The 13434-nt window shown below is 40.8% G+C and overlaps 1 protein-coding gene across 1 annotated transcript; it reads left to right on the plus strand.

The window, feature by feature from the left end:
* The first annotated feature begins 38 nt into the window (after positions 1–38).
* Positions 39–11483, plus strand: armc1 (armadillo repeat containing 1). The gene is made up of 7 exons (XM_030398736.1): positions 39–266; positions 1133–1344; positions 2091–2182; positions 5975–6167; positions 6722–6838; positions 8417–8491; positions 9130–11483. The coding sequence occupies exons 2-7, from the start codon at positions 1183–1185 to the stop codon at positions 9319–9321; spliced, it is 831 nt and encodes a 276-aa protein (XP_030254596.1). The 5' UTR covers positions 39–266; positions 1133–1182; the 3' UTR covers positions 9322–11483.
* Positions 11484–13434: the final 1951 nt, after the last annotated feature.

Here is a 13434-nt window from a genome sequence, read left to right on the forward strand (position 1 = left end):
TTAGTGGAAAACTGGGATGTCCCGATTAACGAAACAGCTGTACCCACTGATCTGCCACAAAACCCAAACACTGGGCACAGCTGCTAGCTTCAGTACCGTAGTAAAGAAAGAGGCGCAGGCCTAGCGTTAGTGATATTATTTTGTTACAGTTGTTTTAAAGGTGACATCGAAACTTAGCTGTGTCTCGCTTGGTTCTTGTTTTCGCATCTGTTGTAACTGAAGGCAGCTGGGGTTGTCTCATGGTTTCACTGAACACTGTCCAAAAGGTATGCTATAATTGTCAAGTAATGTTAGCTAGCCTAGCTTAGCTGCGGAATCGCCCCTGTACCACAGGGCGTGATTTGAGGTGAGGCTGGGGGTCGTAGAAAGTGCCTTTGTCAAAAACAAGTGTTTGTGTCCTGACTTGCACATATTGCTTTACTCTGTTAATAGCAAATCACGAGATCGAATCGCATGTTTTATGAACTAGCTTACCCAGGCATGCTAAGCTGTTTGCTCTTACATGAGCTATCTGCAGTCTTATCAATGTATATCAGTAAAATCAGTAACTTTACAAGAGTCTCTAATCAGTCAGCTGGCGTGTCACATCACTTCAGAGGTTATTGCTGATATAAATCCATAGAAACTACAAACATTTCAGTAAAACTTGGTTTAAGGCAGTGGGATACTTGTAGAAGTTTAGTAACGTTAGTAGGGTTATGCCAAGACACTTCATATTGCAAAGTGAAACGTAAAACAAAGCAAAACTAGTTGCTGAGATTTGTTGTTATGCCCATAAATTGTATTTGTTTTAGTGTTGCAACCAGTAGTTTATTAATTGATCAGCTGGCTAACAGGAAATTATCTTTCAGTAATAGTGACAGCCAGTTCATGTTCATGTCATTTAAGAATTTAAAAGCCCAAACATTTCCTGTTTTCAGCTTCTGAAATGTGAAGACTTGTTGCAAAACTGAATTGTTCTAGGCTTTTTGCGAGTGGTCAGGAACATTTGAAGATATCACCTTTGACATTTAGTAGGCAAAACAATTAATTGAGAAAATATACAGTATAATCATGCTTAGTTAACTCCAGCCCCGATTTGGCTAATGTAAGCTCCCTGAGTTCCATCTTCCTTTTTTGTTTGTTTTTTTAGTAGAGGGAAGAGGTTGGTTTGATGTGCGTGACGTCAAGACAAGAGGCACCATGAGTGCGGAGCTTGATGCACTGACTGTGGTGAACCAGCTGCGAGATCTCGCTGCAGACCCCCTGAACAGAAGAGCCATAGTAGAAGACCAAGGCTGTCTGCCAGGTCTCATCCTTTTTTTGGACCACCCCAACCCACAGGTCGTCTACTCTGCACTATTGGTAAGCCATCAGCATCTATTATTTACATTTACTTCATATGTTCACATAGAAGACTCCTCATAGACGGTTACTGGTGCATAAAGAAAAACAACAAGGTTTTAGTTCACAGGGCTGAATATTCTTTACGACCCAACAGAGATACATATCAATTATTTAAACATTTTAGTCTAAATATCTACAGCAACTGTTTAGATTCAATAGGCCCTCGTAGTAATCATAGAGTTCTCTACTGGTTCTTTACTTTAGTTGTTTTCTGCTCATGTCACAGTCTGTCCCCCCCTGCTGTCCAGCAGTGTCAGAGCAGGTTTTTCTGACTGTCTAAAGGCCACTTCTCCCACCACTGTGTCACAGTCACAAGCTGACACGTGGTGGTTTTTAAACAGCTACACATGCAGTTTATTTATACATAAAAAGAAAACACTGTGCAATGGTGACATCTGCTGTCTGATTAGTGTTTTAACACAAGTCTTGATATGGCAACCTCTCCCAACTTGCACCACCAGCACCCTTCTCTACAATGCTTGTATTGTGAGCAAACACTTCAGTGGTTTTTACGTAACAGTTCCTCCTTGACGGTAACCCGTGAAGTGTAAACACGGGGTCAGTGCATGTGTATTTATATTGGTTATGTAATATTTTCGCATTGTGCAGGCTCACTCATTTTGAAAGCTCTCTCTCCTCTGATATCACAAGGGTTCTGTCAGCTTTTAGCGGCGGATAGATAACCGTTGCCCTTGTCCTTGCAGGCCGTGCGCTACCTGGCAGAATGTCGAGCCAACAGGGAGAAGATGAAGGGCGAGCTGGGCATGATGCTGAGTCTGCAGAATGTCATGCAGAAGCAAGTCCCTGTCATCACGACATCTCACGCACACACACACACACACACACGCTCACTGTGCACTTTCTTTAACGTAAAACCTTAACCTAGGATTTCTTTTGTTTTGCACGGACAATGTGTGCCAGTCTGCAAATTTTCCATGCAGGATGACGTCCTTCCATCGGCCCTGTCAGGATGAATGTGATTAAAGCTGAATAAGAGTTGTGCAGTAAACAGTTAAATTGCTGTTTCTGCATGTCATAGATTTTAATGCATCCTGCCACCTCTCGACAATTTCTTGATGAGTCCACATGCATGTTTTTACTGATGTGAGCTCATATTTGCTCCTGTTTTGTTGTGGAGTTAGCAGGTTGTTTAGCGGAAGTGGCTCATTTTGCACACAAGGTACATTTTGCAGGGTTTGTACAAAGTCTTGAAATTTTGTAAAAATGCTTAAAAATTGTGTTTTTGAGGTTAGGAATATGCTCAAACTCTACTTCTTTAAACTGGCGTTTCATCTCCAGAAAATCACTCCTGTAAACCAAAAACCTTAAAAGTTTTTAGATGAAACAAGCCTGTCATCATATTTTTTTGTTTCCTGTCTTTAAAGAGTGCATTAAATAATCATGCATCATCAAAACATACAATTGAAGTTAAATAGACAAGTTTTTTGCTTATGAATTAAATTCTGATTGCACAGTGTAATAGCTATGGAACAATGACACCATCTGCAGTTGGATTGGTTCCCTATAAACCTTGCTTTCACTGTACAATTTAGTCTTCCACCGGGCATGAAGAAGAAGGCATTTTGGCCCCATTTCTATCTGCTTTCATGTCTCCATGATAGATGAAATATATGAATGAACTCTCGTCCTCTGTACTGTTGTTGGTAGGCTCGGTCCAATATTAGATATTATCAAATATTGCGATATTTGCAGTCATTTGCGTTTTTTTTCCTTCACTATATTGAATATCGAACAGCCGTTACAGCCTGGCTTTTATTTTATATAGACAATGCACTCTGAGCCGTCATGGCAGCAGACGCAAAGGGCATTGATATTTGACTAGATGGGAATGAGAACGGGCTGGCAGAGGTTACGCAGTGTGCGTGGCATGTTAGAATTAGTTTTCAGGGAAGAATGCAAGCTCTCTAGTTTGGCAATATTTTCATTTAAAGTGGGAGAATACGGCGAGCCAAGGGATTTAAATGAGATGACATGACATCCTTACTCTGAGACTGTAACATTGTCTATCGTGATATTTGGGCAGGACAGTTTTTGGTTTAGGTACATTGAGAGTGCTTGAATTTTCCTATTATTAAAAAGCTGAACTAGCACTGATTTTAAACAATGTTTAAAAAAAAAATAGTGTGGTACACACTTTATTCCAGCATAATGAACCCACTCTGGTCACCCATGTAGTGTCATAGGCAGGTCCGGTTTGAGGACGTGTTGTGCTCTAGATATCTGCTCTTACCCCCGGGTGCGTGGCAGCTCTGTTAAGTGACTGCTGTTCATCATTAGCGCCCTGATAGGAATAGACCTATGTTCAAGTGGCCGGCTGTAGCCTGTATGATTTTTGTCGCCCCCCCTCTCTTCTCTCCTGCGGCAAAGCTCTTGCCGGCCCTGGAGTGAGCGAGTCACTTCAGCTAGTCAGGGGTGGCATCAAGAGGAGCCCTGCAGTAATGGCAGCAGCTCTCCCTGCTTGCAGTCCAGTCGATGTGACTTTGGGTAGAGGTCGATCGTAGCTGGACAGAGTGGCAACACACGGCTGAGGGGGAAGCGTCTTGCATAGTTGCACCAAACAGGTGTGAATACCATTATTGTTCCTTCAAGACATTAAGATCAGAAGCTCAAGACAATGTTGGCTCTTATTCAACTCAGGAGAGTGACAAAGAGGTAAATAAATCAGACGCCTAAAGGCTGGCAGGTTTCCATAGAGCTGGATCAGGATTATGTTGTACAGCGCCGGGAAGCACCAGGCTCCCAGAGGGCAGTCAAGCCAGACAGCTGATGTCGTATGTGGTTACTATAGAAGGAGTGATGACTTGGTGACACATAAAGCAGTATAGCCTGCAGGGGTATCTCAGGATCCCTCAGAAAATATCAGTAACTGCAATCGACCTCCTGTGGCGTCTTCAGGGAAAGCTGCTGCCCACTAAGATATTACACTCTGTTGTGTATTTCCTTGTTGCTATAAGGGCAGTAAAAATATGACTTAAGTGCAGAATAGGTCTAACTAGCATGAGTTTGAATTTTGTGCGATGGATTGCAGCATTGTCTTTCGGTGTACACAGAATATATTGGGATGAACACACTGAAAGATTGATTGTGTTTGTGAACTTGAAAGGTTGGCTGATGATAGGCTGTCACTGTGCCCCTCCGTGTTCTAATGCTCCAGCATCAGAGACATGACACATCCATTTGAACCTACAAAAAGGAAGCTGAGTGAATTTATTAACATTTTAAGCAGCATTCACACTTATTCCCTCCCACAGAAGTGTGGGTCATGGGTATTTCTAGCTTGCCACTCAACCAAAAATATCTGAGCACGATATTATGGCCTTTAAAGAATGCACAAGATCCAGTTGAACTATTCTAGATTTCAGTCTTACATGTATTCAACCGTATTGCACCGTTGTAGGTTATATGTGGGAAATTCATTGCCACTCGAAATGGCATTAGACCACCAGAATCTCTGGCATTTTGTTTTGTCATGAAAGTTGGAAATAAAGAAGAAAGTGGCATCTGAACATACACAGCTCATGAAACTCAGATCAAATTGTCAAACTGCGGCGTAGAACAAGAATTTGTTACTACTGGTGTTGGAAATTGACACAATGTTGAGCTCAATATTTTAGATTTTTATTGAAAGATAAATGTAATGAGGCTTCTGTATAGTTCACTGAGAACAAGAGTTACACTGTAACTGGCATGGATCAACTCTGTTGGAGAGGAGAGAACTCATACCGGTGTATCGATACTGCGAAAAATGAGAATTGAAACGGTTTCAAATATTTCAATATTTTTGACACTATGATCTATTTAATCCCAATCATGATCTAAATTGTCCTATTAGATCTATAATTGTCTAAATGAAATGCCAGACTTGATACAGCCTGGGAATGTCTCCGTTTGCACCATTAAAACACAAAATTGCAGTAAAGAGGGTCCTTTTTTGGCACAAGCTCCTCATCTGCCATGCCACTTGCTATAACTCACGTTGCATCATTTACATTACTTTGCACAATCAGAATAACCATCTAGTTGAATACTATGCACAGGTAGGGCAGATCCACTAGGCAATGAGGTTGTGTAAAGTTTGACAGAAGTTAAGAGGATATTAGACAACGCTGTCTCTACAATCCTCAAGGAGGATCTTAACTTTTCTGCCTCAAACGTTTGCAGAAACATATTTTAGTGCACTGTTCAGCTGCCTTTTCATAACGTTTGTGTGCTGGCCCGACACGGGGATGATAGTGAGGCCCTCTAATGTGCTAACATACCTGCACGGCTAGATGGCTACGAAAAAAGCAAAGCACATATGGAGGTAGTGTGACGTCATATTCTGCTCAGGACACCATTATTTCAGTGTCACGTTACATGGCAAATTGTGTGCTTCTATATCAATGTTCAAGATATCCTATATTTAGACTTATTTCTCTGTTTTGTTACAGATGTACTTTCAAATACACAGTCAGCACAACAGAGCGCTTGTGTGTACATGAACCACATCTGCAATTCAAGCAACATGTGTCATATTTCTTTCACGATTGTCTCCCTCTCCAACCTTGTTCTTACTCTCTCACCAAAGGGGTACGTCGCCAGGGGAGACCAAACTGTTGGCCTCTGAGATCTATGAGATCTTGCAAGCGGCTGGTAAAGAAGAAGCCGAACAGGCCGAGGCAGCAGCTGCCTCCTGCCAGCGTAAAGCCCACTTTTTCCTGGGCTCCAACAACAAGAGGGCCAAAACTGTGGTGCTGCACATCGACGGACTGGACGACCCTGTAAGTGTTCACGGAGCACGTCCAGGACTCAACACGACGCACTGGCGCGCATCTATCATACTCTGACACACCAAACGTCTGCTGATGCACAAAAATCTCATTTTGGTGGCATCGTGCTCGCTGCTGTCATTATCACAGTGTTGTCAGTGCAGCTTAGCGGTGTCTGTCTGGCACAGGACCGGGGGGTGGAGGGGTCAGGTTGTAAATGTCAGCCATTGAACAGCAGGATGTTAAGATTGAACCTGAACGCTGCACTGCAGGAAGCTTTCACCTAGCCAGATTACATTACAGCAGACAGACGGCCTCTGGTGGGCTGCATCGCTATCACTGCAGCAGAAACACAACAATGTGGCAGCTGGAAACCGTACTCATGCTCACTGGACTTCTTATATGTCTGATATGCCCACACTTGACTTGATAAAACTGTAGCGGATGCTTTATTTTACTCTGTGATGTACCTTTAAAGCCGCAATCATTTCCTAACTCATGACGTGTTGGCCCTGTTGTGTCGCACGTCTACTCATACCTTTCATCTGTTTCCTGTCTGCCGGCAGACTCGAAGGAGCCTTTGCGAGGAGGCGTTGCTTAAGATCCGGGGGGTCATCAGCTTCACCTTCCAGATGGCCGTCAAGAGATGTGTTGTCAGGATCCGCTCTGACCTTAAAGCTGAGGTGAGTGTCTGTCCAGGCGCACAAAATCATACAGGAAGTTAGGAAAAATGTATGATATGCCTGTCACAGTGGCTTTGTTGGACACTATAGATTGCTCCAGATATAATTGCGATCATTTTAAGACCATTTTATCCCACTGATTTAATGATAATCTACTAGCATAATAATGTAGGTATGCCCTTCCAAAGAGCAATTCAATTGTAATTCTTTACATTCAGATATTCAATTTAAAATACTCAATAAATAAATAAAGTTGAATAATGTAAAAACGTACAACCAAATCCATAAAGAAACTGCTGTGGTGCTGCACCCAAGTCTAAAGCTAAAAAGTTACATTAGTGGTGATATTCTTATGTAAACAACCATGCATATAAACACAACGGGCTATATCAAGGTCAGCAAAATGACCCCTTTCATATATCAATTAGGTGATAAGATAATTATCATGATAAGCCTAATATCTGATAAGTAATCATCATTTGTATATTTCACCATCTGTCCAGTTGGAATTATGGAATAAACAAGCTTTATTACTACCACTCTTGATTGATTTATAGAACAAAATGCAGTTTCCTGTTAGGAACGGGACATTAAAATCATGGTACACAAAAAAGTTGATCTTGGTGAAATATCACCGTCCGAGATTATCATATTTTGAGGCAATCTTAAATATCCTCACCTGATTAACTTACAAAAGTTGTCTAGCTTGCGGATGTAAAGTCTGTTATTGGCTTTACTGATTTATTTTTATTGTCTAAGGCTGTCAGGATGGCTGAAGGCATGGCTTGTACACTGTATCCCCCACTAAAACAAGATAAATTGTATGTGTGTAAATACTGTGGATTTCAAACTGAAACCAACGGGGGAATGAGGTCACTACCATTTATTTATTCGTTATTTGTGCAGGATGACCGTCCTTCTGATTGAAGATTACTTAGATTCTTCAATTTATCTTTTTTTTTCACTAAAAAGATGAGCATCCAATCTGTTATGCAATAAAAATATCTTTCTGAACAAAATGTAAGGTTAAAGTGATGTCAGTGTGTTTCAGTGCAATTTTAGTTGCTATTTTGATAATAACCCAGTTAATATTGTGAATTGCAATTATGTTGGACAGGATAATAGTGACCTCGTCCTATGCCAACTCCACATGTCTCTCTTCCTACAATCTGGGAAACTTGGAAAATGTGACTATAACCTGTTTATTATTGCTTTTTTTACTTTTTTTGCTAATAGTGAAAGTGTGAAATAAAAAGCTTCAGTCAGCTTTAGGAAAAAAAGTTGCTTTATTATTTTTACTGAAAAAGTAGGTAACTGTCCCATTTAGTAAGAATGAGCCGGATTTGCCTAAAATGTACTTTAAACTTAAATCTACTCTGACTGATTGGTTGGATTTCTCAGGCATAACTTATGATATTGGTATGATATCATACAAGAAAGCTGAAGAGTAGATCGTCCGCCTGTGTCTGGAGCAGCTTTTCCATTGCCATTGCTTGATCATTAACATTTAATTTACCAAAAGTTCCCCATTCATGTTTGAGCTGAGCTGTAAATGATAACAGCGTTTTCTTCTCACAGGCGTTGGGCACAGCAATCAACTCCACCAAAGTAATGACGGCTCAGCAGGTGGTGAAGACGGACGATGGAGGAGAGGTAAGAGATGTAACATCTATTGTTTACATTAAGTTAATGTATGTAAGACCTAGAACAAGTCAGCTGATGGATCAGTACTCTCGCTGTATGTCGTGTGTATCTCTGTACGGGGAGTGCAGCCGCCCTTGCCTGTGGCTGAGGCTTATTCACACTGACATGATTAGCTAGTCACATCTCTGCCTCAGCCTGTAGGCTACATGCATTTTGCCAAACACATGGACAGTCCTAGTTGGCATCATTTACAGCAGAGTATTCCTAATTTGCAGCTCATACCCAAACTGCATATTGATATTTAACAAAATATGAGATACCAAAAGTGTTTGTTGTCCAATAATCTGCAAAAGATTTTATTAGTTGTTGCTGAAATAGTTCGGGGGGGAAAAAAGGGTGAAGGCAGCATTAATAGTTGTATACAATGTGGCCAGCAGGGGGCATACCTGGCTCAGTCATGTAATCTGACTCCAGATGATGCTCATTTGGCTCTGTTGTCTAAGTGTGCTTTACATTAATCCTGGATTTAATGAGTTTTTTGGACACATTGCATGCTTCGTGACAATACAAACACGACTTATTCTCTCCGCTGTTCATTTTTTCTTTGTTCTTCTTCAACGAAATATTTCTCCTCTGTCTTTGTGCAGCTCATGGTGCCATTCCAGGAGGACTCTGAGGTGCTGGTGGAGGAGAACACGGATATTCCGGACTACCTGCCTGAGGAGGAGAGTCCGTCCGAGGAGCAGGACAAAGCCGTCACACGCGTGGGGTCCATCACGGACGGCATGGGCTGGCTAAGCACGGCCGCCAACTTCCTGACGCGCTCCTTTTACTGGTGACCACTTCCTGTGTTTCCCTCTCCGCTCCCTGTTTTCTCTAAAGTTCAATCCAGCTGCAGCCTTAGCGTCTTTCTCGGCCTCGTCCTGGACTAAACCCTGCCTCACGGCCCTATACTAGTCTAGACTCCCCCCTCTGCAAAGTGCACAGACCAAGTGTGTGCAACAAGTGCTGGACTGCCAAGTGGAACCTGCAATAACTTTAACTTGTGTATATATTGAGCTACAAATCCCACTACTGGCTGTGTGTGCACAACTATATACTAGCTGCATATGTATCTCACAAGGCATAGCCAGAGGACTTTAAATCAGCCCAAACCAAATACCATTCTGGAAATGTGTACCGCTGCATTGACGGAGTTAACACATGGCAGGCTGTTTAAACGTTCTGAGGCTGATTTTGAAAGAAAATTGGGAGTTTTTTTTCTTTTTTCTTTTTTTTTTGCATGATGTTTTTTTTGCTTTCCTCCTGGTGTCTATTCCCAATCATCGTCCTTTTACTAAAAATATTTTTCAGATTTTTTGTTCTTTAATTTCCTAAATAAGTTTTTTTTCCTCCTTTCAGTTTATTAGCATGCATGAGTCTCTTGTGCCAATCTTGCCTGATGCCTAGATCTTTGATTATTGTGTGTGCCTTTTTGACATTTTACTTAATATTATAATTATTATTATTATTTTTTTTTTTCAACATTCATTCAAATGATTCGAGAGCTCCAAGCATGTCAGATGTAACGTTTGTGCTTCCCACGCGGCCCTTGGCAACAGCCTGGCCTGGCCTCAAGTTAGCTTTAAGCTCACAGAGGGTCGTCACTTCGGTAGAAATGCTAAACTTAGACACCAGCAAGAGGCTGCAGCAGTCAGCCACTGGCTCACATCATTCAGTGGTTGTATACTGAGAAATGATTAGCGAGTAGGCCCCTCACTGCGTTTAGTTGTCATAAATCAGGACTCCTCTGATGATGCTAAGTTCTGCAGTGGCGTCGTATTGACTGACAGCTCCTTGTGTTATTTGCACAGACTTTAGGCTACCTCTGCTTTCAGCCCTCTTATCGCACATTCAGTCTTTGGTAGTTTTAGTAAAGCATGTTGAAGACAAACAAATTAGCTGCCTGCTCGTCAAATACTTCCTCGTGTTACCTGGACTCCCGCCGGCATTTTTTTTACAGTATTCTAGCTCCCACCTGTTCAGTTCGACTTTTAGTTTAGCCAGCAGTGTCCTTAAAGCAAAAATCATGTTGGTGCACGCTCAAACACACACACACACACACACACACATACATACAGAGGACTCATTATTGCTGTCATGAGCAGTAGTGATATACTGGAACAAAGGTGTGGTTATGTACATTTTGTAAATTGTGCCTGATTCCCTAAAATCTCAGACCTTTTCATGTGAAGGTTTTTTTTTCTTCTGTTTTTCTAATACTGGTTTGCGTTTTTTAAGGTCACATAATAGGATGTAGCAGCTAATGCTAATAGCAAGTATTCTCCTTTTTATTTAGCCATTACAACCCCTCAACGCGCACCAGGTTTGTTTATTATCTCTTCTGACTTGTTTGAGTGTCATTAGCAGTTATTATACACAGTGCTGACCAGGCAACTTATATTGTTCTGATGGTGCGGAGACGTCAATGTTGGTTGAGGTCAAACAGATAGCAGAATCGCACAGAATTACCTGAATAATCTAATTGATGATGGCTCTTCTCTGGACAAGCAATAATATTTTTTTTTTTTTGCATTAAACATAGTGATTATACATCGCCATCATCCATCCTTTAATAAAAAGGTATTTGTTAAAAGTTAGGATCAGCATCAGTATTAAAGTTACTTCTTTATTTCTCCATTTTGCACAGGATTACGCTCTTAAATTGCATCATGTGATTTGATTTTTAATATTCGGTGTCTCGGCTCATACTGCGAAGAAATACTTGAACGTTTCTTAGAACTGTCCTTATGTGTTGATAAATGTGTACATTTTTTCCCTTACCTATTAGATTAATGGCATCTGTAAGGTTGACAAACAACCACAGACTCAAAAATGTAACTTCATGTGTACAGACTTCATGTGTCTGTCATCAAATGTAATATAATGTAATGCAGATCTTAAAACTGTAGATTCCCATACATTGTTAATGCAAATGATGATAAACTTAAAATCAAACATTTCTGGTTTTCTTTTTATGTTTTTGTGGCTGGTTTTATGTATGTATGTATTCATGTATGTATGAGAAGAAGGTCTCGACCAATCACTTCCAAGTATTACACTCTCACGATACACTTCCTGGCGTGTGCAGTGCTTACACCAGTGCTCCAGACCTTACTTTGTCAAATCAAATTGCTGAAGGCAGCAACCATTCTTAGCAGATAGAGAGGGGAGAAATTCAGTTTTCTTTACTGGTGCATAAGTGAGGTGCCCCAGGGCAATCCAGTGGCCTGCCCACCACCTCCCCCAGCCTCGGTGCTGGTAGGCAGGCAGAGGCAGCAGCCAGCCCCAGCTGGAGGCCCTGGAGCCACTGCTGATGCTGCTGATGCTGCTGCTGCTGCTGCTGCTGCTGCTGCTGCTGCCGCCACTGAGCCTCCAATGAAACGCTGTGCCAAGCTGGAGGGGAAGCCTTCACTGCCCTGCTGTATCATCTGGATGGAAGGTGACTAGAGAACATGTTTAAATGACAGTTTTGACCAAACCTCTTTTAATCTGCTCAGACCATTTTAAGCAAAACCTTCATGTAAACTATAAACTCATCAGAGGAAAATATTTTACATAGAAATTCTTTCACCTCGGGGATCATTAGAGTATTGACTGATTTACTATTTTCTAATAGGTTTCAGAGCCACCAAAATGTTTTGGGTTTTTTTTTTGTTTTTTTTTAAGCCACAATGCAAGAAGAATCAGAATAGAGCAAGGATACCCGAACCCAACCCGGATTTGGACAAAAATTGAATGATGTTTCGGTTCAGGTTAAGTTAAGTGACATCAATTGTTATGGTGCTTTAAAGTACTATTGAAAAATAGTGTATAAATAAACACATTTCACATCTTGTATCCATGCGTGTAGAACAATGCCATTTTTAAGTTATTTCCACTCAATTCCAATGAGTCCAAACAGGCGAGCTGTAACCATGGTTACCCTGTTGGACTGGCAACACAAACTCTTCAACAGAATCAAATATCACCAAAGTTTCTGACCTTGATACTGATATTGTGATAATACTTATGTTATATCACACAATATAATGATGATGATTAATTTTATTATTGTGTCATGCACAAATAATGTGCCTGGCCCGAATAGGCTTTTTAGAGAAAAGAACAAACAGACCAGAAACCGGAGCAGCATTATATAGACTACAAATGGCACTAAAAAAATGAACCATCTTGATGTTTTTTCTGCACTTTATTGACAAAAGTAGCCAATTTATAAGCATGAAAATTAAACAACAATTCCATTATTCTGTAATAATCCGTGCCCCAAAACATTTCTGGCTTTTGAGCAGACATTTAATTCAGAGCACAAATTCATAACTCATAATAGTAAGGACAATACGGAAGATTTGATTCATTCTCAACTTCTACTTATTATAACACTCCTGGAAATGTCTAAATCTGCCAAATTTAAGGGCAGAAGGACTCCTGACCTCAGATGTGCAACCAGAGACCTCTGACTCTTCATGAGTTTGCTGAAACATACAGTTCAGTGCCATAAAAATATTTTATTTAAATATATGTCCATAACTTTGGTTTTAACAAAATAACATTTAGCCATTTTTCTTCAAATCTTGTAAGTAACTTTGGTTTTAATAATGCTCTCATCACAAAATAAACTGTGACGATGCATATATTGTAGCTCAGCTTCCTAAAAAATAGCATGAGTCTCTGTAAAAAAGCCCCTTCTTGTTGACACTGTTTCCTGACCTATTGAGCAAACGAGCAAACAAATAGCCAGGTTAGACGGGGAAGGTCAGATGATCACATTTTTAGATTTTTCTCTGAGGGCTTCAGAGCGTCACATCTCACATTTTGTCTCATGTCTTCAAAAACATCTGTAGTAGTCTGCATCAGGAAGCTTCTAGCTGGATGCATGTACACTATAAAATGTTACCAATATCTAAAAACTA

This window comes from Sparus aurata, chromosome 19 (genome assembly GCF_900880675.1).
Source record: "Sparus aurata chromosome 19, fSpaAur1.1, whole genome shotgun sequence".
In the NCBI taxonomy this organism is placed as follows: domain Eukaryota; kingdom Metazoa; phylum Chordata; class Actinopteri; order Spariformes; family Sparidae; genus Sparus; species Sparus aurata.